General features: G+C 46.0%; 1 protein-coding gene and 1 long non-coding RNA gene across 5 annotated transcripts; one reads left to right on the top strand and one right to left on the bottom strand.

The window, feature by feature from the left end:
• Window positions 1–2,708: 2,708 nt before the first annotated feature.
• TMEM151B (transmembrane protein 151B) lies at window positions 2,709–25,986 on the bottom strand. 4 transcript variants are annotated; one of them, XR_014166884.1, is made up of 3 exons: window positions 21,539–21,643; window positions 8,562–10,691; window positions 2,709–4,461 (listed from the first exon to the last, which is right to left on the bottom strand). XR_014166884.1 is itself a non-coding variant. In XM_081905664.1 (2 exons), exons 1-2 carry the CDS (start codon window positions 25,735–25,737, stop codon window positions 9,255–9,257), a joined length of 1,440 nt encoding a protein of 479 aa, XP_081761790.1. In that variant the 5' UTR covers window positions 25,738–25,986; the 3' UTR covers window positions 6,053–9,254. The 4 variants fall into 4 exon arrangements, 3 of the variants coding, with proteins under 3 accessions (XP_081761790.1, XP_081761789.1, XP_081761791.1); XM_081905664.1 differs by lacking the exons at window positions 2,709–4,461; window positions 21,539–21,643 and adding an exon at window positions 25,735–25,986 and having other exon boundaries at window positions 6,053–10,691; XM_081905663.1 differs by lacking the exon at window positions 2,709–4,461 and having other exon boundaries at window positions 6,053–10,691.
• On the top strand, window positions 4,461–9,188 carry LOC309366835. The gene is made up of 2 exons (XR_014166893.1): window positions 4,461–5,603; window positions 5,760–9,188. It is a non-coding gene; the product is annotated as an uncharacterized lncRNA (long non-coding RNA).
• Window positions 25,987–26,932: the final 946 nt, after the last annotated feature.

Consider the following 26,932-nt stretch of genomic DNA (forward strand, 5'->3'; position numbering starts at 1 on the left):
ACTCTTAATTGTGACTCTAAAACGGGCACCCCCAAACTCGGTCCTCCAGATGTTTTGGGACTGCAACTCCCATGATCCCTAGCTAACAGGACCAGTGGTCAGGGATGATGGGAATTGTAGTCCCAAAGCATCTGGAGGGCTGAGTTTGGGGTGCCTGCTCTAAAACGTGCAACAAATGTCAAATAAAAGCAGTGCGTGTTGAATTGTCCTGGTGATGATCTGAGCTAGATAAGGTCACATGGCTGAATGGGTTAGTGCTCCATATGGGTGCTTAAACATAACTAACCAAAAGAATTCCCTAAATTCCCTCCAACAAACTTGTCCTGTGACTTCTCAGGCTATTCAGCTACAGAGTCATTAGCAGACATAAATGAAATAATTATCTGCCCAAACTTCTCTATCTGAAAAATGGGAATAATAAAAAACTACTTTACAGTGCTGCTGTGAATACTTTAGATTTATAGCCTTGAAGGCTCAGGTTGAGTACCAATTTAAAAGCATACAGAATTTTAAAAGAGAATTAAAAAAACCCACAATATAATTCAATGACATTCAGTAAATACTGCTAAAGGCTCTCATCTTTGTGCTAACTCCTGAGAGCCAACTGAAACAGATAAACCTTAAAACGCCTCCAAAACATTCTTAAGCTTTATGCTCTGGTGAATCTCTAGCTCAACACTGATGGGGTGTCACAGGCCAGTATTGTAACATCTGTAAGCTGCTGCCCTACGAGTTGTTCCCAGCTTATTCAGCATTATCTATAAATGGCTGCTCTATAACAAACAGAGAAAAACAAAATGGCTGACACATGCATATCCCCCCCTCCCCCCGGCTTGGGGAAGCTTTTCTGATCCCAAGAGATGTTGCGAGTCTCAAGAAATGCTGAAAACATAGGCCAACTAGCCAGGTGATCATTACAAATCAGAGTTAATTGTCAGCTGCTAACTAGAATGGGTATTCTTCCTTTTCTTCCCAATACTTAGCTTTTCTCTATGTATGGTTCATGGCAGACTTTGCCAACCAGGTGCTCTCCTGATATTTTGGACTACAACTCCCACTAGTCACAGCTAGCACGCAATGCTGGCTGGAGTTGGTGGGAGTTGTGGTTCAAAACATCTGGAGGGCACCAGTTGGCCAAGACTGATTTTATGGTGTACAACAGGGATGGGTCATCTTCTTGTTGGAGACGGCATCTCCTTGGAGGTAATCTGCTGGAGTGACATGCTAGTACTGGGTGGAGCCAGAGACAAAAGAGTTCTGAATTAACCAATCCAGAATAAAGACTCTTCTGCTTCAATTTTCATCACAGCTAAATCGGACTAAATTCTCTGTGTTCCTTTGGGGCTGACGGGGTTATTCTCAAATAAGTATGTGGAGGATTTATATATTTTTAACCCAGAACACCCAACAGCTACTGTTCTGGAGGACAAGAGTAATTCCTTTCTGATTTTAGTGTACTGCACACACATGGCAGAAATCGATTTCTCAGGCAGCCAGGGTGGATTCTTTTCCTCAAGCCGTGAAAAAGTGAAACAAAAACTGCCCAACTTCAATTTTTATCAGATATGACTCCTTCCAATTGTTCTGCAACTACACAAAAAGAGGGAGAAAGATACTCCAAATCAGAATAGGGCAGCTTCAAGAAGTTCTGGAAGCAACAGAAAATAAGGTTTAGGGGCTTCAGGTGATTGCCCACCTGTGATGTATAGCAAAGCAACAAAGGTAGGGTGAGCTATCAACTTGCCATCCTTCCTCTCCAAGGTGTGGCTTAACAAAGTTGTTTGTTAGCCTTTTCAGACTTTTGAACTCTGAAGATAGGGCAGAAAATGCAAGTCTTCATATGACTCAGGTGGTCTGAAATGCACCATATTTCCATATAAAATTGCAAACTCGGCATCCACTTTTCTGAACTGAATGCATATGACAGAGGAGCCATTTCCCACGCAATGGCTCTGTCTCTTAGCTTTTCCTCTAAGTGCAATGACATTGATTTGGGAGGTGCAAAGTTAGTGATGCTAAATGGGTTTCTGGATGCATTACGTTTTTATGGGCATTTCCCAATTGTATACTAGTTCTACGTTAGGCTCATTTTCTTGTCCCCATATTATTTAACAGCTGGTATATTCCAAGTGACAACAGGTAGTTTCAGATACAGTGACCAAGGGATAAAATATTGTATGAGACCAGTCCAGGCGCATTAAGCTAGCTTTAATCCAACCCTACCTGTCAGTTTGCCTGAGAGGTTTCATTAAGAAGCTCTGCACATAATTATTATTCCTCTCAGCTGCTCTATCCTGTTTATTATAAAGGGAGGCCTCCAATTCTGTCCTGGTGCTTCTTTCAACCTTTCTCTCTTTCTCTCTCTCTCTGTGTGTGTGTGTGTGTGCGCGCGCGCTTGCGTATGACACATTTTTGCTGCTGAAATATGTGTGCATTGACCCACCTTTCTGTACGCCTTGCCTGCTAGGGAGGGAGGTAACACAGGCTAGCAGTCATAGGGAGGCGAGGAAGACAAGTGTCCTATTATGCTTGTCTGTTCACCTACAGACAGCAAAGACCTGCCAGTCATTTCCATGGCAACAAGTTTAAGTGAGGAGAAGCTGCTTCGGCATTTAAATGAATTAGAAAATGAATTTAATGCCATTAAGGTGAAGTGGAAGATAAGGAGTTATTTCTTGGAGAGAGAAAGATTTTTGCATTTACTATTATCAGAACAAATAAACCAGAGTAGCAGCTAGTTCTTTAGTTTGGACCTCTACTACCAGGTTGATGATTTGTGTTGCTGTTCTAGAATGATGACCCAGAAACTGAATTTCTATAAGTGAGCATGTTATTTTATCCGGCAATGAAGCTTTGGTATTGGATTCTGGCGAAGGTTAAAGACTATTCTACCATTTTAGACTCCAGAGCATTACAGATCTCTAACGTATAAAACATATTTTATCTTCACGGTTATGGCACTGCCCCAGTTTGTGGCGAATGTAAAACAGCAGAATGTCCTCTGTGCAAACCGTAATGATCTCACAGCACCTTTAGCAAAAACAACAGGCAGCATTTCCCTTCACAGGAACGAATAGATGCAGTAAAAGAAATAGGTGGCTCAGAACTCGCACCAAGGCAGAAGATGTTTTGTTTTGTTTTTTTAATCCAGTGTGTCTGAGGACATTCTATCCTCTGCAAACTCCTAAAATAAATGTCAGCCATGCATGTCTACTTTGCATTGCAACATCCATATGAAATGCCTCCAAGACAACAAATTTAAATTGCTATGCTTTGTTGACACCTTGCAAATTCAGTGGAGCTGGACAAAATATTCCAAATGCCGTTTCCCATTAAACTTAAAATATTTTATGAGGGTTTTGTTGCAGCTTTTTCAATCTGCCTAATTCTTTTGGTTGTGGAACCATGAAAGGCTGATGTGGAAAAGCTTTTATATAATTCACATGCACCTCATTGTGCATTCCCCCCCCCCCACAGCACCAGAGAAATATTGTTGCTTAGCAAGAGAGGAAAGCAAAACACTAAATCATCTCGTATTTGAAAGGGGACAGAATGCACCTTTTATCACCTGGTCCTATGAATATGCTTCTCTTGCCTCTGGAGACTCATTTGTGCGTCTAGGCCAGCTTTTTAAAATAAATAAATAAGCATTTTTTACCTTGATTGATTAATGGGATGCCATCCAACATCAGGCCTCATTAGCCATCAGCTGACAGTGCCGCTAGGGATTCTTTGAATCGTGTAAGTGATATGGATACTAAATCATCTGGACACATTCTACCTATATTCTCCACTCCCCCCCCTTAAGTGAACAGCTATGACTGTGGTAGAAACATCTTGCACTGATGAAAAATGACTTTCCAAGTGTACGTGTAGGTTCCCTCCCCCTCCCCTTCCTTTTACAAACCAGTATACAAAAATAAAATCACAGTGGGTGATCCACAAAATTACCAGAGTCCCAAGAATGTGTGATTTGATTCAGAAAGAGCATTTCTACTCATATGCTTAGGGTGGCCATTAAAAAAAACAACTTTTTCAGGCAAAGCAAAAATGTGAAAGTTGTGCTTACAACAGAAATGTGCTTGATAAAAGTGGCACCCACCAAAAAGCAACATGGGATCACAGATCCTCAGCAGTTCCTGGAAGTGTTATATAGGTGGCTAAATGTTATTTAGTCAGAAGAAACTGTTACTGATTGCAGATTTAACCCCCCCCCCCTCCTGTGGGACTCCTTAATGATGCAACTCCACAGGCAATGTGAGCAGAGGAACAGAAGAGGAAGCTATGAGAAACAGTGACTTCTTTCAGATCTTGGATTGTGGCAAAGCCACATCTTGGCTAGGAAGACCTATCTTTCAGAGATGCCTCAAACCTTCAGAACGGTATTCTTTCTGATGGCACTGGGAAGATTAAATTCATGGGCGCAGCACACCTCCTTTCTTCATATAGTGTGGTCACAGACTCCATTGTGGGAGAAGGAAAAACAGAACAGAATGATGAATTAGATTATTGCATCTACAATGTATATTATTGCTTTTTGCAACTATTCTTTTCTGTAAACCACTTGGGAAGTTTCCCCGCCCCCCTACAATCAAGCAGTATATAAATTTTATGAAATAAACAAATAAATAATGGTGCAACCCTAAGTCCACTTACTTGTGAGTAGGCACCACTGAACACAGTGGTACTTACTTCTGAGTAAGCATGCATAGGATCAGGCTACAGGAGAGGATACAGACCATCAGGAAACACATGGTAACCAATTGAAAGCTTGCTGCATGGCACTTCTACTTGCAAGGAGAGACTATTCTGCACTTTTTATACTATAGTATGTGCCTTTGTAATAAATTATTACAAAACTGGCCTGGTTTCACAGGGGCTTTTTTGTGTGTCACAAAACCATGTTAGCAGCACATTTCTTTCTTGCAATGAAAGATCACTTTCAACATGTGAAAAATGAGCAAATATGCATTCTGCATCAGCCTTTAGGACTAGGCATGGTAACATGAACTCAGGACAGTCCTGCAAGCTTTTCCTAGATCTACAACATGAAGCAGCGTAGTAGCAGGTGCTGCGAAGATATCAGGTGAAGAACACTGAAAAAGTTGCATCATTGTGAAAAAGCCACATTTTTGTGGCAATAGTGGAGGTTATTATCTCACAAGTTGTACAATTTCAATAGATAATTCAGTGCCCTAACATCAAATTATTCAAGGCAGTCAGCACAGGAAAAACAAATAATTAAAAGAATATACTTCTCTCTTACACGTGCATGCACGCACACCTCTTTAAACAACAAAACTAAGACTACATTCAAACTTCTGAATGTCCCTTTTTTCCCAGATTGGTGGGTGATGCTCATGACAACTACACTGAGGGGCAGTCAACAAAATGTCCACTAGATGTTGCTGGGCTACAACTTCCATCATCCCTCACTGCTGGTCATGCAGAATTGGGCTGATGGGAGTTGTAGTCCAACCACATCTGGAGAGCACCACCCGACAGTAAGGGAAGATCTGTGTGATGGGTTCTCCCAGTACTTTGTTGTCTAGTTGCACCATAGGTTACTTTGAGCCATGTTGCAACTGTATGCAAGAAAAGCCGCTCGGAGCAGATCGTCCTGTGCTCCCGGTTTGGCACTGAAGTGCCAAATAAATAAATAACAGGAAGTAATGCCCGTATAATGTTAAGCAAGATCTTATGCATCCTTTCTTGGGACAGATTACTGTACTTCAGGATTCCTCTGTATGGGCTATTAGGCGAACATAAGCTGGGTATGGGTACCATATGGCTTAACAAGCACTGAATCGGTGCACCAGAGTTCCAAAAAGAGAGACATCCCTCAAGCCAATCCTCACACCTCTGAGCCTGTAACTCATGGGTAGGCAAACTAAGGCCCAGGGGCCGGATCCAACCCAATCGCCTTCTAAATCCAGCCCGCGGATGGTCCGCGAATCAGTCTGTTTTTACATGAGTAGAATGTGTGCTTTTATTTAAAATGCACTTCTGGGTTATTTGTGGGGCATAGAAATTCGTTCATTTCCCCCCCCAAAAAATATAGTCTGGCCCAGCAACAGGTCTGAGGGACAGTGAACCGGGCTCCTGCTGAAAAAGTTTGCAGACCCCTAAATAGCTTCCCAGTGCTGGTAACCCTCTAGATCAGGATGGTCCAACACAGTATGGTGGGGGGGGGGGAAGTCTAGAAAGACAAGGAAAAGTTGTGCACTGCCAGACCCAGAAACCGAACCGAGGAGCAGGGTCAATTGTGCTATTTGGTCAATGAATGAGAAATAATGAGATTAAGATGCAGCTGAGAGAACTCAGGTTACATATGAGGGAACAGGCTGTCACTATAAGAGCAGATCAGGCCATCAAACCTGTTGCCAAATAAATTGTCATCTCAGGCGTAAATGACCTGGAGATCAGACAATACTCTAAAGTGGAATGAATGCAAGGCCGGCAATTCCAGATGCTACACTCTTCGAAAATAATGTTTACGGTCACACAAGAGACATAACAACTGCTGCTATATGCAAGCAGCAGACTTTGATGCAGGTTATCTTCATGCTGAGCCTCAAATCCCATATTCATGTATTTTAGCATCCTGATCCTAAATGCCATCACAGTGTCAAAGACTGGCTGGACAGTGAGGCGTGGTGGGAGGCACCCGCCAAGGAACCCCCAAGGGAAGTTCCAAAGGAGGATGGCTCAGAGCCTGGGGATTGGTGCTGGAGAGGTCAGAGGGAGATGGATGATTGGAAGGAGGGGCTGGATGCCGAAGGGGCAACAGGGTTTGGTGAGCAGGAAGAGCCAATGACAGAGCAGTTCAGACTCCGAGGCTGAAACAGAGGAGAGGGGGCAAGAGGCTGCTGAAGAATCCCAGGAATCTCCCTCTCCTGCTGTGACAAACTCCCCTCCCTGCTGGTCTCCAAGAACAGAGGCCAGAGGTAGGTAGGCACAGTTTGAGACTGCTTGGGAAACATACGGGAGAGGAGGAGTCTTAGAAAGGGTAGAATGCAGGGACCTTCAGTCCTGGCATCTGCCCTATGGGGGCAAGACCTACAGGGAAGTGTTGCTGAATTGTATGCCATTTCCTTGAATAAACAGTTAACTTCACTGACAACTGTCTCTGCTTCTTCGTGCTGACCTGCATCTGATGCCAGCCTTGATACACAGGTATATTTCCCTGCAAGCAACTGTGTTCAAAACAGCCAGTTTTCTCTCACACTTCCCCTTTCCTATTTTACAGAATATCCAGCTTGAATAACAGTTCCGGAAAACTCAAGTTTTGTGCAAATTAATCCTATATTATAAGGTCACTACAGTCTCCGCTGCGCCTCCTTGTCCAAAAGGAAACACAGACCCTGGTAAGCATGCCTGGTGCCCCTGGAATCTTGCACCGCTTGTGGAAATTGGGGTGACGTGTTTCAATATTATACCAAAATTACTCAAAAGTGCAGAGGCATTATTTGCTAGATGAAGTAATGTAACACAAAATGCAAATAAGCCAGAATGTGAGCAAAACTCTATTTTTAAAAGCAAGTTCAGCATGATAGAGTTCTGAGATCAGTGCCTATCTTTCTTATGCTAAATAATGTCAGAGTAGAAAATGAAAGGAACAGTTGTTCTCCTCCAGTGAAGAAGGAATTGATCTGCCTGCTAATGCCCTACTATAGACAGGGCTTAATCTCACTGGAATGCAAAAGGATCCATTTGCATGTTTCTGTTCTTTGACTAACACTGCAATCCTGTATGTGTCTACCCAGAAGGAAGTCCCATTGAATGTAATGAGGCTTAGTCCCAGGTACTGTGCATAGGATTGTGTTGTTTGTATTGTCAAGGGTTTGGATAGTTCCAGGAACCTCAGAAAACTATTTACTGGTTCCTTATACTGTCCATTAATTAGGGGGGTGGGACACTCAGTAATGAAAGTGTCTTCCCATTACAAAGGAGCTCAAAACACCTTGGAGCCACCTGTCTTAAGGGATATGAATTATAACAAGTTACTTCTCTTGCTATTGCCTCATTCTTCCACCAGAAAGAAAGCAGGTTTCAGCAATCTCTCTCACTCTCACATATACACGCTTTCTCTAACACAATTTCTCTTTTATGCTCTGTATGACTGCCTCCTTTCACATTCCAGAGAACACCATCAAGCAGACAAGCTTGACTTTAAGTAAAATTCAGCCTTGCACAAGCACACCACCCCTCAGCCTTGCAAACCCACCTTTTCCTGTATGAATAGATAAACTGCAGCTGAACCTCTCAGAACCTCCCTTGATACCAGACTTCCTCCCTGCCTGCGTTCATTACAACACATTTTCATTCACTTCAGAGCTCCCAGCTTCCCAGTTCATCCTCACCTCCCCACGACATCTCTCCCAACACCAGCAGATGCCTAGCAAATTCAAGTGCTTTCCTTTGTGTACTGGCCCTTCTTCTGGGATCGGAAAGAAGACTGCATTCTATTAAAAGTGTGGGGTTTCCTTTGCAAATTCCCTGTTCGTTTCTGCCTTCTGCTACCACAATGAAGTAAGCACTTTGAATGCTTTGAGCTTTACCTATGGGATGCTGATTCTCAGACGTGAAACATCAAGGCATTCCAAGGAGACATCCTAAGATCTTGGGTCCCCAGCAGCTGAGAACAGCGTAACAGTCGGAGCATGGTTTAGAAAAAGGAAGGCGGCCTGGCTTGTAGTTGCTTCTCAGTTATTTCTCATCGCCTTGTGCCTGGGAAACCAGTGCAGTTAATTGCCTTGATTCTGAAGGAAACATGCTACACTGCCATGAATTCAACTGCCAAAGTGTGTGACTCTACAAAGATGGGATGACGTCCCCTCCCCACAATAATAATCATAATTATGGGGCAGGGACTGCTCCTGCTAGACGGATATTGTCAAGGTGGCCTGGTTAGCTGGAGGCTAGGAAGAAAGACACACACACCCAATACTTGGGCTGTTACTGCCCTTCCCCCTTCAGATTTTTTGTTTTTTGCATGTGGCTGTCAGTGTTTAGTTCTGTGCAGTAGTTTTGATGGTGGTGTTAGCTGCCCACCTCACATCAAAGCCATTACAGAGCCAGAACGGAGCTCAGGAGCTGTTGAGTCCTTTGTGGGATGATAAGAGGGAGCCATTCTCTCTGATTCACATGGGATGTGTTGGGACCTCTCTTTTTATTGGCTTCCCCCCCCCCAAAAAAAACACCTCCCCACATCTGGGTACATGGCACTTCTCCTGTAGGTACTTTTCATGCCCTCACAGCGAGGTCTCCACGCAGGACCCATTCCGATGGAGATGGCGGTGGTCATGGTTGAGGCAGCCCTCGTTTCGGTGCACGATGAGGATGGGGAAGTAGAGGGCGTCCTGGTAAGGAGGAGGGTCTTCCTCCTCCACAGTGACTTGGCTGGACAGGCGGGTCTGTTCAGTTGGGCAGCTCTGCTCGTTCAGGCTCCCACTCCGGCTCTGCCAAAGGCAGCTGCGCCGTGAGCCATAGAGGCGGCTCAGTGAGAAGCGGCTGCTGCTGAAGGGGATTCTGGGGCTGCCGTTGCAGATGCTGAGGGCGCTGCGGGAGAAGATGGAAGAACTGCTTATAGTCCTGTGGCACTGCTCACAGTTCTGTCTGTAGCTCCCATAGCGGCAGGAGGAGTAGGTAGTGCAGCTAGACAGTCCCACCAAGTCCATGAGGACAGCCTCAGAGTAGCTGGGCACCAGCTGCTGGTTGGACCGGATATGCCACTCCAGCTCAGTGCTGTCCACTGTGTTGACCCGGGGCATCCTCCGGCAGAAAGGGCGCTCTTCAGCCGGTGTTACTGCCACATAATCAAACCCAAAGAGTTTCTCTACGTGGTAGTGGACGTAGGAAGTGCGGAACTCATTCAAGACCCGCAAGGGCCAAGACAAAGTCAAGAGAGCAGCAACCCAGAAGACATAGTGGGAGACGTACCAAGGTAGGTTGTCTGGGTCTGAGAAGGCCACCATGTACTCTTTGAAGTCCACATTCTTAAGATGCATGCCTTCCCTTGCCTCCATATAGTCATCCAGTCCCTCGTTCTCTGTGAAGAAGCGGGCCCTCTGGGTCAGATAGGAGTTCTCAGATTCCACGTTGGCAAAGCTGAAGCACTTGGTGAAGCGGAGCCGGGTGGCCGGGAAGTTCTCCAGATCAATCAGGTCCTTCGAGATGTCCTTCACCCCGCAATTGGAGTAGTCAAACTCTGCTTCTGCCACGTGGGTGTTGACCCTTTCGTGGTACACTTGGGTGGTGGTATACGCATCTCCGTTGCGGTAGCGGGTGACTTGACGAGTCCTCCTGACGTAGTGGTAGCTGATGGCTTTCCACCAGATGCAGGGGGTGGCCTGCTGCATCCTCTGGACGCGCTCGTGAACGCTCTCCACGTCCACCTTGTACTGGAGCTCATTGCGGGTGTAGCAGTGCCAGCATTCCACCAGGTAGACCACGTAGAGCATCACCAGGAAGGCCAAGGGGATGTAGACGTAGCCATTGGAGCAGGGGCTGTCATGGTACATCATGGACTTTCCCTTGTAGGCGCTGTCAAAGGTCAGCCGGGTCACCTTCGTCACATGGCACCAGGTCATGGCTCCCATGCAGCCGTACATGAGGAGGGAGAGCACCAGGCACTTCCAGTGTGACTCCCTACAGAGCGACTTGCTGAGCGACTGCTTCACAGGCCGTTGCTTCTCCAGGGCAGGGAAAAGAGAGAACAGAAAGAGAAATTACTATACAGTGAAGGGAAAGAAGAATTGCCACAGAGCTGCACCGGCGCCTTAATCAGCATTGGCAACTAACCAGCTAGAGAAGAAGTCACAGATGGGCATCCCCAGAGGCATGAAATCTCACTTAAAGGCTACTCCTCTCATTTGGCAGGCGAGAGAAGGAGGCCTGCCTCATGTGTCATCATTTCCTAGGACCCATATAATATGTCCTCCAGTTGTTGTAATAAGAAACCTGTACCCACTTCTTGCCATCCTTGGGCTGCCACTGCACATTCCCCTCAAAAGTGCTCATGAAATGTGGCCTTGGGGCATGTCGACCTGGTCTGGAAGCTACGATTCTCTTTGAATCTGAATGGAGCAGCTGGATGACTGTTCCATTATTTAACTCATACTACAACACAGGGTGGGAAAGATTGCCCCATTCTTCTCCCTCTCTCCCTTCATACATTTCCCATCATTTGAAGTCTTTCTTGAAAAATGGGAATGCTGCTTGCAATCCACTGCCACTCCTTGCTGCAACTGCAGGCCAGCCAGCTACCTCCTTGTCCAGTGAAATCTACTCAAGAGTCAGTAACAATAATTAATGGCGATGGGATCCATTATGTTCACCTGACGGACCTAGTTATGGCTCCTTGCCCTTCTATGAGAGGAAGGCAGTCAGGTGAGTATTAAGCACACATATTTCTGTATCACCTACAACAGAAGCAAAATCAACATAGCCAAGCTCTTTGGGCTCACACATACCTCCAGTCTAGGATTCCTTTTGAAAGCATTTCTTTATGCATTCATCCATTTGATCATGCACACAATAAAGGCACTGGAATCTCATACTAAGAGAAGATAATTGCTTGCAATGTTCCATCATTCTCCAGTGCCTGGTGTTCCTGTTCCTAGCTGCCTGTACAGAGACAGGAAGGGAAGCTCCCCTTTACCATACTCAGGGTACTGGGAACCCCTGCTAAGTATAGAGGGATGATCTCTATGCACAAATGCAGGAGGTGTGTGCCCTATGCACTAGGAGATGAGAGACCTGTAATCAAATGCTTCTGGGACTCTGTTTATACTGTTCCTGGAAAGTGAAAGAAGGCTGAGAATGTTTATATCCATGCCCTTTTTTCTGCCCAGTACAACCCCGTGTTATTTTCTAGTATTGGGGATATCTGAAGAGATGAACTGAAGACTCTCTCCAGAGACAGCTAATGCGTTACCCACCAGAAAATTTGAACTACAGTTCCCATGAGCCCCAGCCAGCATGGCCAATGGTCAGAGAAGATGGGAGTTGCAATCCAAAACATTTGGATTATATCTCCAGTACTTTTTTCCGAAGAAAAATGAGATGCTGGTACTCCTATCTTGATAAAAGTGCTTTGGGCAACAGCACAAAATGGCCACCATGGGCATCAAAAAGAGGTGATGGTACTTTATACTGGTGAGTACTGTCCCCTCAAAAGAGCTCCCAACCTTTGTACCTTAGATGGGTGCAAATCATGCCCTTTAAACTCACAATGTTCCAGTGGTATAAATAATTCCTGATGCTACAGGTCAAATTCCTGCACTTGCATTTCTACCACATCTTCAATCCTGGATGGGTGAAACAGTAAAGATGTGGTTACAAATAAAATAAGACTGATTTGTTTTCAGCACCATCCATGCGCTGCTTATAGAATTGCAGGTGACTGAAATGGAAATGCATTTACAAACCGCAGTTTCTCTCCTGCTTCAAAGCTGCTTGTTCTATTTTTGTATATCTCACATTTTCTGAGAGTGACTCTAGACTAGCCAGCCCTGATGTATAAATCTTCCATGTTAACAGGATGCAAGAAGCAGCCTTCTCATTGGCATGGTTGTCATCTTCAGGGTTATTAGCCAGATTTCTCTAGAAGGAGCTGTTCGTATTTATATTAAAGGATGAAACATTCCAAAACACAAAATATAAATCTGCTTTTATACCCTTGATTTCCTGTGGGAAGGGAGAGACAGACATCAAAAAGCATGTCTCCATATATTTTTCACTGTAGTATTTTAAACTGAGTCATTCAAATGAACACCCCTGCCTCTGACCACCCTTTTTTCTGCGGACGTCTGCATTCCTCTGGGGCTAATCTATGTGGAAGGGGCAGCAGGTAAGTGGCACAGATGTGGGTGGGACCACCCTGTTTCTCTCATACACTTTCACCATCTCCCCCCCCCCACCTAGCTGGCTGCTGAGAAAGGGACAAATAGCTGAGAGGTCTGGACGGCTTGCCTGTAAGGGGCTTTTGAAATTAGGTCCACACCATGGTATTTGACATTTTTGTTCATTAAAGCATTTTTAGACTGACCTTCATCTAATGGTCTCAGGGCAGAGTACATCCCTAAAAGCATAATGTCACGAAAATACACAAACAATCCCAATAAAATAGTTAAGACATCAATTTCTACACCCACAGAACGAGGTCGGGAAATTCATGCACAGGGCTGGCTAGAGTTACCTAAACAGAAACCAACAAAAGCCACAGCAAACAAATAAATGAGTTTTAAGCTGGCACTGAAAAGAATGGAGTGTTGGCATCAACTGTACCTCTAAAGAGTGAATGTCCAAGAGATGGGGCTTCACCACAGAGAAAAGTGTGGGAAGTCTGAGAGGCAAGAGTAAAGGATGGGGACATCTTATGAGAAACTGCAATTGCTGGACCTCCCTGAAGCACTATAAATCTGCCCAGAAGTATAACAAAAACCTGAGAACATCACAACACACAACATGATGGTACATTTCATCTCTTGGACTCAGAAATGCCTAGCATTTTCTTTTAATTTTTCCATATGTACTGTGAATCCAAAAATGATTGTGAAACCAGAGGGCGGGGAGGTATCTCTTTTACTGCAATGTATTTTGTACTTTGGTTATATACGGTATATATATATTTTAAGCAAGAAGGGCCTCTGTAAGGTGGCTGGAGGAATGCGATCAATGCTGAGAACATCTGTTCTACTGTTGTAAGGCTGGGGGCTACACCTGAGAGGGTTAGTGGGGCAAGATTTGAGTGTAAATGTTTCATATTAGTTCCTTTTATTAGGCAGTTTGCTCTTGACAGCTGGACCTTCTTTAAGTCTTTTTGAAGCAAAAGCAGGTCTTCTTCCCCAGTACCTTAGAGTGATGTAATCTAGATAACAATGAAAGGACACATAACAGCTTTCAAGTGAGACACAGAGAAATGAGTTTCCAGGCTCTGCAAGTTCAAGGAAAGAGCCTCTCTCTGGAGATCTGATGTTTGGCTATCTGTTGGGAATATTATTTTAAGTGATGCTTCTATCCAACAGAAAGATAGCAGACCTAATAATAATAATAAATATAAACACTCTGTTTCCCCGGGTCTCCAAATTTCCAGTTTTGTTCAGTTGTGTTTTTTTATTTTTTGTTTGTTAAGAATGGAAAGTATCTAGTGCTTCTTAGCAAGCCGGATTGCCAGGGGTTGAGACCATCATTAACCCTCCATATCAACACAAAATAAGATCAGCCTCTTGGGTTGAGTTAATTATGTCTCCAGGCAACATCCTGCTCCCAGAAAACAAGTGGTTGGCTCTGTGTCAGATGGGGACTTTCTTCACACCAGAAAGAGCACCGAGAGAACGAAGCAGATGGAAAAGGCGAAAGAGCACTTCGTTCGAGTGGCTGAGCAGATCTGTGCTGAGCATTCCTGGCTGGCTCAGGCCATCTACAGTACCAAATCTCGCCTACCGATTTAGAACAGTAAACACAGCTAGGTTTGGCTACTCCTCTCAATCACAACTGGATGCCAAGCAAAAGTGCTTCTGTCTTCCTTGGGCTTTCCTGATTCTACTGCCCTGCTCCTGTGTTTCTGAGGGCAGTGACCACTCTCCAGTTTGGGGTTTCCCATCTGTATTTCAGGAGAAGCACAACTGGGAGAGTGCAGCTGCTAGTACATTCTCACTGGAAGCTTCACATTTTTTCAGACCCTTGTTGCAAGAGTCAGTGTGGCATAGTGGTTAGAATGTTGGACTAGAAACTGAGAGAGAGCAGGGTTTGAATCACCACTTAGCCACTGGGTGACCTTGGGCCAGTCACCATCTCTTAGCTAAACCTGCCTCACAGGGTTGTTGTGAGGATAAACTGGGAAGGAGAACCATGCACCCCCGGAAGATAAAGGTGGTATATAAATAAATGTAATAAATAAGTAATAATAAAAAAGAATGGTCTTATCCACAATAAAAATTCCCTGATACCCTTGTCTGCCTGGCTCAGAATTGCACTTGATTTTCTTAGCACAGAAACAGATCAATGCAACAACCAACCCCTGGCATAATAAGCACAGACATGGTAAAGTTAAAACCTCAGCAGAGAGATTAACAAATCATGAAGTAGGTACCGTAAGTAGGAGGGACCATAGCTCAGTGGTACAGCATATATCTGCATGCAGAAGACCCCAGTTTCAATCCCTAGTATCGCTAGGCAGGGCTGGGAATGACTCTTAAACACTGGAGAACTGTGGGTAGTTAGTATAATATTGTGACACGCCACCTCAGTCTGCATGAGCAGTGCAAGATTCCTGGGGTATCAGGAGTGCTTACCAGGGTCTGTGTTCCCTTTTGAGGTACATCAGTGACTATGATGTCTTTATGATATCTGCCTTAAAAAGGTAAAGGTAAAGGGACCACTGACCATTAGGTCCAGTTGTGGCCAACTCTGGGGTTGCGGCGCTCATCTCACTTTATTGACCAAGGGAGCCGGCATACAGCTTCCGGGTCATGTGACCAGCATGACTAAGCTGTTTCTGACGAACCAGAGCAGCGCACAGAAACGCTGTTTACCTTCCCGCCGGAGCAGTACCTATTTATCTACTTGCAATTTGAAGTGCTTTTGAACTGCTAGGTTGGCAGGAGCCGGGACCAAGCAACGGGAGCTCACCCCGTTGCGTGGATTCAAACCGCTGATCTTCTGATTGGCAAGTCCTAGGCTCTGTGGTTTAACCCACAGCGCCACCTGCGTCCCTTGATATATGCCTTATTTACATATATATACAACCTGCACCTAGATTGAGGCATTGCAGAGCATTCACATCTTAAGAGGGGCTTGTCCTTCCCAGCAAAGCACTTGATTCAGAGGCACCAACTGGTGCTTTCTAGGGTTCTGATTTACACAGAGGGCTGCCTTATACCAAGTCAGATCACTGGTCCCTCTGAGATGAGAACTGTCTACACCAGTGGTTCCCAATTAGCAGACCCCCTGTTTTTCAAAAGCCAAGCCATGGATCCCCTGGGGTCCACAGACCACCAGTTGGGAGGCACTGGTTCACACTAATTGGTTTTAGCCAATAATCTTTCTGAGCGCGGAGTTGTTAGGAATTGAACCTTGGGACCTTCCACTAAACTACAGTCCTTCTATTTTCAAATTCATTTGGTGAAGGGGAAGACATAATCTGGCATGTTCTTCCCCTTCAGTAATGAAATGTCAGACTAGGCACACAACAGCTTCACCTTTTCCTTAAATCACCTCTAGAAAATTTCTGCACTTTCAGCAGGCTTGTAAACACTGGAACTGTTGTGAGAGCCGGGCTCTGTCTAAGAAAATCGCATTACATCAATGGTCCCCAAAGGTAACGCCTACTTCATTGCAAAGTGGTGCTTCTAAGTGCAGGAGGAAAATAAAGCATGACCTGCTGTGCTTCTGCTGGGGATGAGATGTGTCTCTAACTCAGATACTATTTGTTCCATCCATGGCCCACCTTGCGCAGCAGAAAATAAAAGTACAACCAAGGGGCAGCATGCAAAGCAGGGGGTTCATTGACTATTGTGTTGGACGTAACAATTGGAACTGGATTTAAATTAGACATAAATTTCCTTGTGGCCTTTGGCATTGACCTCAGTTCCCCATCTGTAAAATGGGAATAATGGTAGTCTACTTCACATGGTTATTGTGAGGATAAGCAAGCACATTTTGCATTAACAGTGCAAAAAGGATTTTATGTTAATGTGATTTTTAAGGGAAAGGCTGTTGCTGGAGCACGAACTTTGCAGGCAAAAAGCTCCAGGTTCTGTCCACACATAAGGCTGGGGAAGGTCTCCTGTCTGAGACTACAGAGAGTTGCTACCAATTGATTAGACAATGCAGGGATAGATGGACCAATGGTCTAACTCTGTAAAAGGAAGTTCCTATGTTTCTGTTTTGAAAACCCACAGCTCATTCCAGGTATCTGGTCCTGGTTGTTATCAGGAACAGCAGAATGAGTTTTGGGTGTGGGGGAGAGAAGTAACCTAAGCTTCTCCTCAATAGCCTAAGTAAAGGAGCACTGAAGTGCAGAATCAGCACTTATGTATCTGTGTCACATTGTTAGCCAGTGAAAAGGAAAAGTGAACTATGCATTGGAATCACATCTTGCCTGGCAATGCAATGGCTTAGACATCCCACTGAGGACTGTTTAAAAAGTTCATGAAAACCAGTGTCTTGCTAGGTGATGTTGAAAATGCAAGGTGCCTCCTAGGACATCACAGCAGCTCCCTCTCGGCTTCATTTTCCTATTTTCCAACTTCCTAATGTTATTTTTCAGTGCCTCCCTGTAGGCTTTGACCATGAGGGACTCCAGCCCTAGTTACTAAAGCACCGAGTCAAGCAGCTTTCCCTGCAAAGCCCAAAGGAAATGAGAGTGCTGAGGAACATTCAATCTCAGAACTGTCTTGTACAGAGGCAACACTGGAAGGACTTCTCAACTTGGGGGAGTTTTCTTCACTATTCATAACATTTAGGTAGCAATACTGCGCATCTTGCATCTTGTGTTGAAGTTAAGGGGATTTATGCCCTGCAAAGCAGATTTGAATATCTGCATGCTTATTTAATGCCAGCAAAGGACTGTTCTGTACCTCCATGTTTCTCAAATGGAATGGCAGAACTCCCAAACAGTATTCAGTAGTAAAGCCCCAATCTCCTCCTAATCACTCCAATCCAGTATTTTAAGCACCTTCCTCAAGTTCACGTCTCAAGGACCACGGAACTCCAGCCAGCACCTAAGCCATCTTTCCTTGTTTTGTGTTACATCTGAGCAGGTTCATGCTATTTCCTTTTTTCTTAAGAAAACTGACAGTGATGCCTTTGAGAAGCCCTCCTCTCTCTCCTTCGCATGACCTGAATTCAACTCCATCCCAGCACAGCAAAATAAAACAAAACGCTGGACTATGTTGAGAAAGTCCATCAAAGACTGCAATCCTATTAAACATACCTGGGAATAAGTCTCACTGAACTCAATGGGACTTACTTCCGAGTAGTCATATGTGTGACTGCACTGTAAAACACATTAACAGAGAACTGCAAAGTTGGCGCACCATGTCCCTATTCAGTAACCACAGGCTGGCTTTCAATCCAAAGCCTTTTCACCAGCCACTGCATTTATCTGAAAATAGAAAACTGAATAGTAAATACAATTCAGCCAGAAATCTTTTTTCCTTTCTTTCTCCTAAGGCAGTCACACTGAGTGACTTTGCCTTTTGCAGACCTACAGTGTCATATACTGCTCAGGTCAAAGGAGGTCAAGTTCTTGCCTCAGTCCCAGAGTAAGCATTAGCCTACATTACAAAATGATGTCATAATTTAGCTGGGGGGGAAGCAGTTCCTTTTCAGGAGAGGCGAAAGACTTACAACTCGAACTAGGCAAAACAAAATAGATTTCAATGGGCTAAGGAATGCCTAACTCTGACCACACTGTTAAGAGTAGAACGGCTCAAGGCTGAGTAGTAGTGTTTAACTATCAAGTGATCATCTCTGATCACTTAACCACCCTCATTTTCCATTATATTTTTACCAGCCACCTTCACTCCTCTAATTCTACCCTACTCAAACCTTGCGTCCTCTTATCTTTGTCCAAAATGCCAAAATCATTAATCGTACCCACTGTTCAATCTGTGTGACATTCCTTCTAATTCAGGGGTCAGCAAACTTTTTCAGCAGGTCCACTGTCCACTGTCCCTCAGACCTTGTGGGGGGCCGAATTATATTTTGAAAAAGAAAAGAACAAATTCCTATGCCCCACAAATAACCCAGAGATGCATTCTAAATAAAAGGACACATTCTACTCATGTAAAAACATGCTGATTCCTGGACCATCCGCGGGTCAGATTTAGAAGGTGATTGAGCTGGATCCGGCCCCCGGGCCTTAGTTTGCCTGCCCATGCTCTAATATTTACTCTGTTTCCTGCCCCCTTGGGCATCCAGCACATTTGCCTTGCCTTACATAGAAAGCTCACAATGACTCTGTCCCACCTGATCTTTATGCCCTTATCTGCCATTACATCTTTGCCAGTCACCTTCACTTCTCCAATTCTACCACAGTTGTCTTTGCAAATGTCTCCTGCTCTCTTTAACAAACCGCCAACTCTCCCATATGTCTTGCTATGCCAGAGTTGGGGGGGAAATTGGGTCTTCCAGATGTTATTGGGACTCCCATCACCACTGACCCTGGTCAGAATTGGGAGATGTGTCAAAAGCCTTACTAGAAAATCTCTAGTGGAACAGCAATGAAGGGAAGATGCTGGTCAATTCTGGATCCAAATGGCAGAGCTAGATGAGAAGGGGGCTGACAGTGCTGGGCATGAAATAGCAAACAGGTGTATGTGTGCACTGAAAGAGAACTGCTTGTGTGAAGTCCAACACCAATTGATAATACACATTTAAAGAGTGATGGGGAATGATGAAGGACAGATCTACATTAACACAGGAAGTTTGTATAGAGATGTATTAATGGAGCTACTAGATAGAAAAAGTAACTCAGTAACAGACATTTCCTCAAATACATCAAACCTTAAATATTAATATAAATATTAGGTAGCTTCAATTCACTAGGAATATCAGCTACTAGCTCTGTCCATAGAACTGCTATGGCCTTACACATACTTCCTACTACAGTAGGAAAGCAATATTCACTGCACTGCTCCAGACACACACATCTTTCCTGGGGAAATCCTGGCATTCTTATATCAAACCTTTTCATTATTATTATAATCATTATTATAAACCCTTATTATAGATTAATCACCCTGGGGTGTTCCAATGATCCTTAAATCAGATGAGAACTACCATCCCTCAGTAAAGGTACCTTTCCTATTTTAAAGAAGTGGAGGAAAGAATCCATTTAACTGTCTTGAAGGGCAAAGCAATTAGAGCATCATAACTAAGACTGCTAAGTGATAATGCGACTGATTCAGAAATCCTGAACTTCGGTGAGCTGTTGATACTTGAGTTTTTTTTCTCTCCCCCTCCACCAAAGATACATAAAATGTGGGGATAGAAACCATAGCACTAATTAGCTACATCTACACATACAAGCGCTGCCGCCAACTATCTGTGATGCATGCAAAGATGTAAGAAAAGGAGGTCAAAGGAGACGTGTGGTTTTCCTCCTCGTTCCAGTGAAAGCAGGAATGCTGACAAGATACACCATTGACAGCTGTCCCCACGCATAGACTCCATAGTACAAGGGATGATAGAAAACACCCACTGCCTCTGACACTGTGGTGTACCTGCTACCTATCTTAACACGAAGTTCATAGAAACAGTTAGGGAAAGAAACATCTGTTCAGTGGTAGAACCAATGCCTTGTATGCAGAATGTCCCAAGTCCAATCCCTGCCATCTCCAATTTAAAAAAAAAAAGATCCAGTAACAGATGATGTGATGACAAAGTCAGTGTAATATTTGCCTGAAACACTTATGTGGAAAGCCACACCCCTTACTTCCTAGCTCTCCATTTCTCCATTTCTTGGCTTCACCTGAACTGGCTCTGTTCCCAGTTTCTGTTATGCATTTCCATTAACCTGTTGCATATTTATATACATATATTAAAAGCACACCAGCATGCTTACAGATATGTGAGGATTGGATCACTGCAAGAGGCATTCACTGGGGGTGGGAGATCACTAACATTTCTACATGAACAGTGCAAGGAAGTGACCAAATGCCACATGCAACATCCCACACTCTGAGCAACCATGCCTCCTTCTTTGCAGCCAGAGTCCTAGATAACTCAGTCCTGCAATTCTCACCAAGTAGAAGCACAATCACCACCTCACAGCGAGTACGGGTTGCCTACTCCAGATAGGTTTAGTCCCTTCTTCACACACTTCAGCTATCCTTTTGCAGATAAATTCACCTGTGCAGACTCACACACAAGTCATCCCAGGTTAATTTAACGGTATCTAGACAATCAGTTACCATCCTCTGATTGGTTCAGGACTCAACTAGGGGATGAAAACCCCCAAATCCATCACTGGCATGAAAAGGTGCCACAAATGCACCCTTTCAGCATGTCAAGTGTGATAAGAGGCAATATATAAATCTGCGCCCAGAGATTCCTAAAGGTTGGAGGGAACATACAAAGTGTTTATTCTGAACTGTTAGCAACTGGCAGCCCAGGACCGAAAGGGCACAGTGTTCCAAATGAGTTCATCCTAAACAGTCAAAGGAGCCAAGGCGAAAAGGAGGACCCAGACACCCACCCGCCCCACATCCCTCCCACCCCACCCGCTCCCAGGCGTTAGGGTTTTGCAAGGAAGGCGACGGGGGCCATCCTGCTCTGCTCCCAGGGACCCCCGAGCGCGGCGGCGGACAGGGAGGGCGACGGTGCGAGCGAAAGATTGCGTACCTGTGTATGCAAAGCGCCCTGGCCCGCTTAGAGCCGGGGTGCAAGCCAAGCCCCGTGCCGGAGCGGAGGGAGCCTCATCGCGATGCAATGAGCGTGCCATGCAAAGCCGGTCACATGCAGACGGTTACAACGTGTTTTGCAAAGGGCCGCCCGGCGAGGGCAGGTAGCTCGGCTCTGTCCTCACCTCCTCTCGGGCCCCCTCCGCCTCCTCCGGAGGCACCGAGGCGCTGCTGCCTCTCTCGCTGCTGCTGGCCGCGGCCGCCGAGGCTGGGGGGGACATGGCGGCGACTCGGGGCCTCTCGGGTGGGCGACCAGCAGGCGCGGCGGCGAAGACGGCACATTATCCCGCCACCGAGAGCCGACGAGCACCCCCTGCGCAGTCGCGCCGGGGCTGGCGGTGGCCGGGCGGCGGCGGCGGGGACCCGGGAGCCGTCGGCGCCCCCGGCATGGTGTCCCCCCAAAGCCCGGAGCACCCCGGCTGAGGAAAGGGGGTTGGCGGACGAGGAAAGAGCCGAGCAGCGCCGCGAGGGGACCCTCCACGGCGGGCTGCCGCCCAAGTGCCGGCGACGGCGGGCTGAGGAGCTGGTGGTGGCTTCGCGCCTGAAGGGCTCCCGGCAAACCTCACGCAGCCCGCCGGGCGCGCACGCAGCGAGCGGGAACGGGCAGGGTGGGGAAAGGGGCGGGAAGCCGAGAAGGCTGGCAAGGCGAGCGGGGTGTGGGGAGGAGGAGGAGGAGAGGGCAGCACAGGGAATGGGGGGCTCGGCGGCGGCGGCAGCTTCGTTCCCGCGCGCGCCTCTTTTCCCTCTGCTGTGCCAGGGAGGGAAGCGAGTGACCTTGAGGCTGCGGAGCTCCCTCGCTCTCCCTCTCGCGCCCCCCTTTGTCTGCCCGCCTCTGTGCGCGGTAGGCGAGGAGGAGGAGGAGAAGCGGCAGCAGCCAGTCCCTCGCGCTCCCTTCCTCTCTGCGCCCTCCTCCTCCTCCTCCTGCCGCCGCCTCCCCCCCCTCTCCGCATTCAGATCCACCGGGAAAGTGGAGCCCCCTTCCAGGCGCGCGAGAAAGAAAGACGCGCGCTTCACTCCCGCAGCAGCAGCAGCAGCGCGGGAAAGATCCAGCTTCTCATCCGAAACCACAAAGCCTCCTGGGAAGGGAGAAGGCGAGGGAAGAGAGGCCTTGTTTCTGCGACAATAAAGGGAGAGCTCCAAACGTGGCGGTCTTTTATTTCTGGGTGCAACTCGGCCGGCCCCCCTCTGCTGCACCTGTCAAATATTCAGGTTAGACTTTCCGAAGAAGAAGAAGAAGTCCTAAGCGCGAGGCAGAAGCATGTCTCGTCCCGCAGAATTAGCTCGCATGCTAAATCAATGTCTCCGGCTCGCGGCAGACAATTAACGTGCCTGTCAACGGGATGAGAGGATGAGTCTCGAAGGCTCCATTAGTGGCCAAGATGAATAGCCATCATCGTGCCCAGATGTAAATACGTACAAGATGGAAGTAGTGCGGAGTGGTCGCGGTGCGGGGGGGGGGAATAACTGACCACACAGGAGGAGGTCGAAGAAGTTCTGGAGAAAGTGTATCTTAGAAGGAAAACTTGGAACGAATTGTTCCGTGTTACTAGGCTTCTGTACCTGGAAATGTTTTTCACAAATATCAGAAGCTCGTGGCTGAGCATCCTTCTCCAAAGCATTTCAAAGTCTCCCTCTCAGATATGTGGCTATAAATGAAAGTGGTCCGGGGCCGGGCGACATCTCGCTGTGAAGACTTTCCTTTGGTCTAGAATGGTCAATTTGTATACTGGAAGCGATCAGTTTAACTTGTCCTGTACATTGCCCTGTGTGGGTCATGTATAATCACTATTGTTGTAGCTTATTAGAAAACCTCATATTCTATTCAAAATAAAGAGAAAATTTGTAGTTGTCATATTTGCAGAGATGTGTTCAAAAACGTGATGGTGGAAAATGCTGAAAGAAAAGGAAGTGTGCTAAGACTTCAGGAATGGGGAACCTGCGGCTCTCCAGACAGCATGGCGAGTGGTCAGGAATTATGGGAGTTGTACTCCGATAACATGGAGGACCACAGGTTCCTGTTCCTTTTCTGAGTCAGGACTCCAAGGACTCATGTTCCAGTTTCTACAGCCATGAAGCTCGCTGGTGACCTTCTGCAAACTGCTATCTCTCAGTCTAACCTAAATTGCAGGGTTGCTTTAGGAGGGGGAAAGAAAAACATATTTATGAACTTGTTTGGAACAGTTTGAGATTCGGCTTGTTAGGAGGTAGGAAGGAGAAAGTAAATCCAATTAAAATCAGCAGTAGGAGTTCCAGTTTTCCCAAGCTGAAGTTAGAACCTGGCTTATGCTCATTTGCCTTATTGTCCCAGCAAATGTACAACCTAAGGCACCTTTCTAGACTTCATGACAGCAGCTGAACTGCCAGCTTTCTTTTTACTGGTTCTGTTCCTATGAGTTTAGCAGCAGCCTGATATGCAAAAAAAAAACAACAAAAAAAAACACCAAAAACAAGGGTTTGTTTGTTTTTGCAATCCTATGCACTAAGAACTAAATCCCCTTGATCTCATTGGGACTTGATCACGTTGGGCCAACACAGTCCAACAAGTAGTAGATCTACCTAGAAAGTGTTGAGGACAATTAGGGACAACTTGCCCCAGGTTGCACTTATGTAGAAGTCCTATGGGGCTTAGCACAGTCCATAAGTAAGATATTGAAAGAGCAGGAACTTGCAGTAACAGACTGAAGGAGCAAGAATTCGGGAGGCTGTACCTAAAAACTCAGCACTTGCCTTTTCAACCAGAACCTTTTATAACCCTGTGTGAGATCAATAAATTCTCCCCATCATATCATTTTCATTTCCTTTGAAGGAACCTAGGTAACTACGCTGCCACATGAGCCCTTAGCGCAAAATAGTCCCCTTTCCATCTATCAAACCTGGCAGGTTTCTAAGTAACCTAATAGCCAATCAGTCCAATGGTCCAGCTAAGCATAATGTCAGCAGACTGTGTACCCCCAGCAGAAAAGTTGAGTGTAAAATGACAGCACTACTAATTACAGAGAATGTAACAATTCTGACAGCCACTCTCCAGCATCCACAGGGCAATATTCCTAGCCGTGCCCACCTGTCCCACACCCGATGTCATATGGTGTAAGAGGTAAATCTGCAGCTGCAAAGGAGCAATTTGGGACTCGATTGTCCCTTTTCAACCAGCACTTACCAAATAAGTCCCTGTGAGCACGATTGCACCTATTTGCACTATGCAATTGGCACCTTTTAAATCTGGCACCCAATACAAGCTCTGTTGGGACTGGTTCCACTTGGGAGTTCACAGGGTAGAGCCCATCTCTGTCAAATGCATTTGGTGCTGAATTTAAATCCAAGCCCCACTTGGATCAGCTCCACTTGGGTTCTCCTGAGTGGAGCTGATCCCTGCTGAAAGCCAAATTTCAACAGCACCATATCCAAGCCCTGCTGCAAAGGAACAATGGTGAATGCATAGCTAAGTGTGTGCTCCTGGTTGCTTATTTGAATGGAAGTTGCACTTGGCAGCATGGACGTAGCCAGGATTTTTGTTGGGGGAAAGCAGACCTTTCGTTGGGGTTGGGGCAGAATCTGTTTGCTGTGTGTTTTTATTGATTGGGGGGCAGCTGCCCCTCCCTACCACCCTTGGCTACACCCATGTTTGGCAGTGTTCAAAATCCCTCCTTCAGTTCTATGCTGTTTTCATGATGAAGTCAAGAAGGGAGCAGGGGGCAGGAGTGGCGCTCAGGCACTTTGCAGTTACCAAGTAAGTCATTGTGGGCACGATTACACCCATTTGCACTATGCTGGAAACCCCAGGCATAGACATCATATCAGCTTTACTTTTGCTTGAGTTCATTGTATTTTTCTGCCCAGGGCTAGTTCAAGTTTGTTTTCGGCTGCCAAATTTAAAATTTGCAGCCTATCTCCACAATGCTGTGCTTTATTGTATAATGAACAGCATAGTAATAGCATATTGAATTATTAAGACTGTAATATTACTTTCATTTTTTATGTCTGCCATGTCTTTCCTTCCCCTTCTTCTTCCCCAGTATATATATATATACTGGAGTGTGTGTGTCCTGAGCAGCTGGTAGACATCAAAAGGTTCTCCCCTGGAATGTAAGGAATCCCATCTCCCTCCATGAGCTTCTAAAATGCTTTTGTGCATTTTCTCCAAAACTACGGGCAGCAGTTTTCTCTCAAAGGCAGAGTACAAGCTTGGTTTCCTCTATGGGCTGAGTATGCCCTGGGATCCTTTTTATTTGGATATTACTCATTAATGTGTGGTAGAGCTGTAGCAAGTACTCTGCAGCGGGGGCCAGTCCACCCACCACCACCTGCCTGCCTTCTTACCTACCATCTGTCCAGGGTGGTGCCAGCTGTCAGATTCCTCCTCCTTAGCTTCAACATTGCCCTTGTAGCCCTCAGCAGGGAAGAGGATGGGGAGAAAACTAGAATTAGTTGGATCTGCCTGTCCTTGGCTCTGGCTCCACCTACTGTTGGGCTCCCTGTCTTCTGCCCTGCCAGCCCCAAGAGCCACCACTCAACCAGTGCTACTTTGACATAAGCACACCAGCGAGAAATTTGATTAGGGTGGCTTAGAATGTAAGCTCGGCATTGAGGAAGCGGTTAAGCAGATTCCCTGCACTTCCTGTCCAGCTTGCACATCTCCCAAGTTGGCAGGATGCGGATAAGCAATAGGAAGAATGGGGTCCTTGCATATTATGTTCCCGTGTATCAAGCAGTTAGGCAATTTTAGGCTTGGAACGGTCTTAAGGGTCTCCCCATTTTAAAGGTGAATGAGTCTTACTCCAAAATGGGTTAAGCCAGATTCCACTTCTGTATTTGGGGACCGCCAACTTATCAACCTCTAGTGCAGAACTGCTCTTGTGCCCCATAGTTCTGCCATGATAGCACCACTGGTCTCATGTAATGTCTGAAGTTGCTCTAGTGTTACTTAAGATGTACTGTGCCATAACTGGAGTAGTGCCGGTTTCTGTTTCATGAACATCCCTCACCCCCACCCCCAATGAAACCAGTCTCGCCCTATTTTGCAATTCCCCATGTATGCATCTGGTTGGTTGTTGCAGCAGCGGCAGGGCTCTTCTTCCTGTCTCATTACATATGCTAATCCTCTGCATACTATCCCTTACTTTTTCCTGTAGGACTAATTGCGGTCATTAACAATCGGCAACAGGTTTACCATACCCACTGAATCAATCACCCATCTCCTACTATCCTCCTAAGAAAAACCCCATCCTCCCACTATATATAAGGGTCTGGTGACTTCTGTTTCAGTGTATCTGAAGAAGTGTGCATACACACGAAAGCTTATACCCAGAACAAACTTAGCTGGTCTCTAAGGTGCCACTAAGGGACATGGGTGGCGCTGTGGGTTAAACCACAGAGCCTAGGGCTTGCCGATCAGAAGGTCGGCAGTTTGACTCCCCGTGACAGGGTGAGCTCCCATTGCTTGGTCCCTGCTCCTGCCAACCTAGCAGTTCAAAAGCATGCAGTGCAAGTAGATAAATAGGTACCGTTCCGGTGGGAAGGTA

The sequence above is a fragment of the Podarcis melisellensis genome (assembly GCF_964234715.1).
Source record: "Podarcis melisellensis genome assembly, chromosome: 3".
Classification (NCBI taxonomy): domain Eukaryota; kingdom Metazoa; phylum Chordata; class Lepidosauria; order Squamata; family Lacertidae; genus Podarcis; species Podarcis melisellensis.

Excerpts from the sequence above, each read along its gene's own strand:
- TMEM151B (XM_081905663.1), bottom strand. The coding sequence starts at position 21,634 with ATGTCCCCCCCAGCCTCGGCGGCCGCGGCCAGCAGCAGCGAGAGAGGC. Across the intron at positions 10,692-21,538 it reads CGGAGGGGGCCCGAGAGGAG|CAACGGCCTGTGAAGCAGTC; the intron begins GTGAGGACAGAG and ends GCCCTGGAGAAG.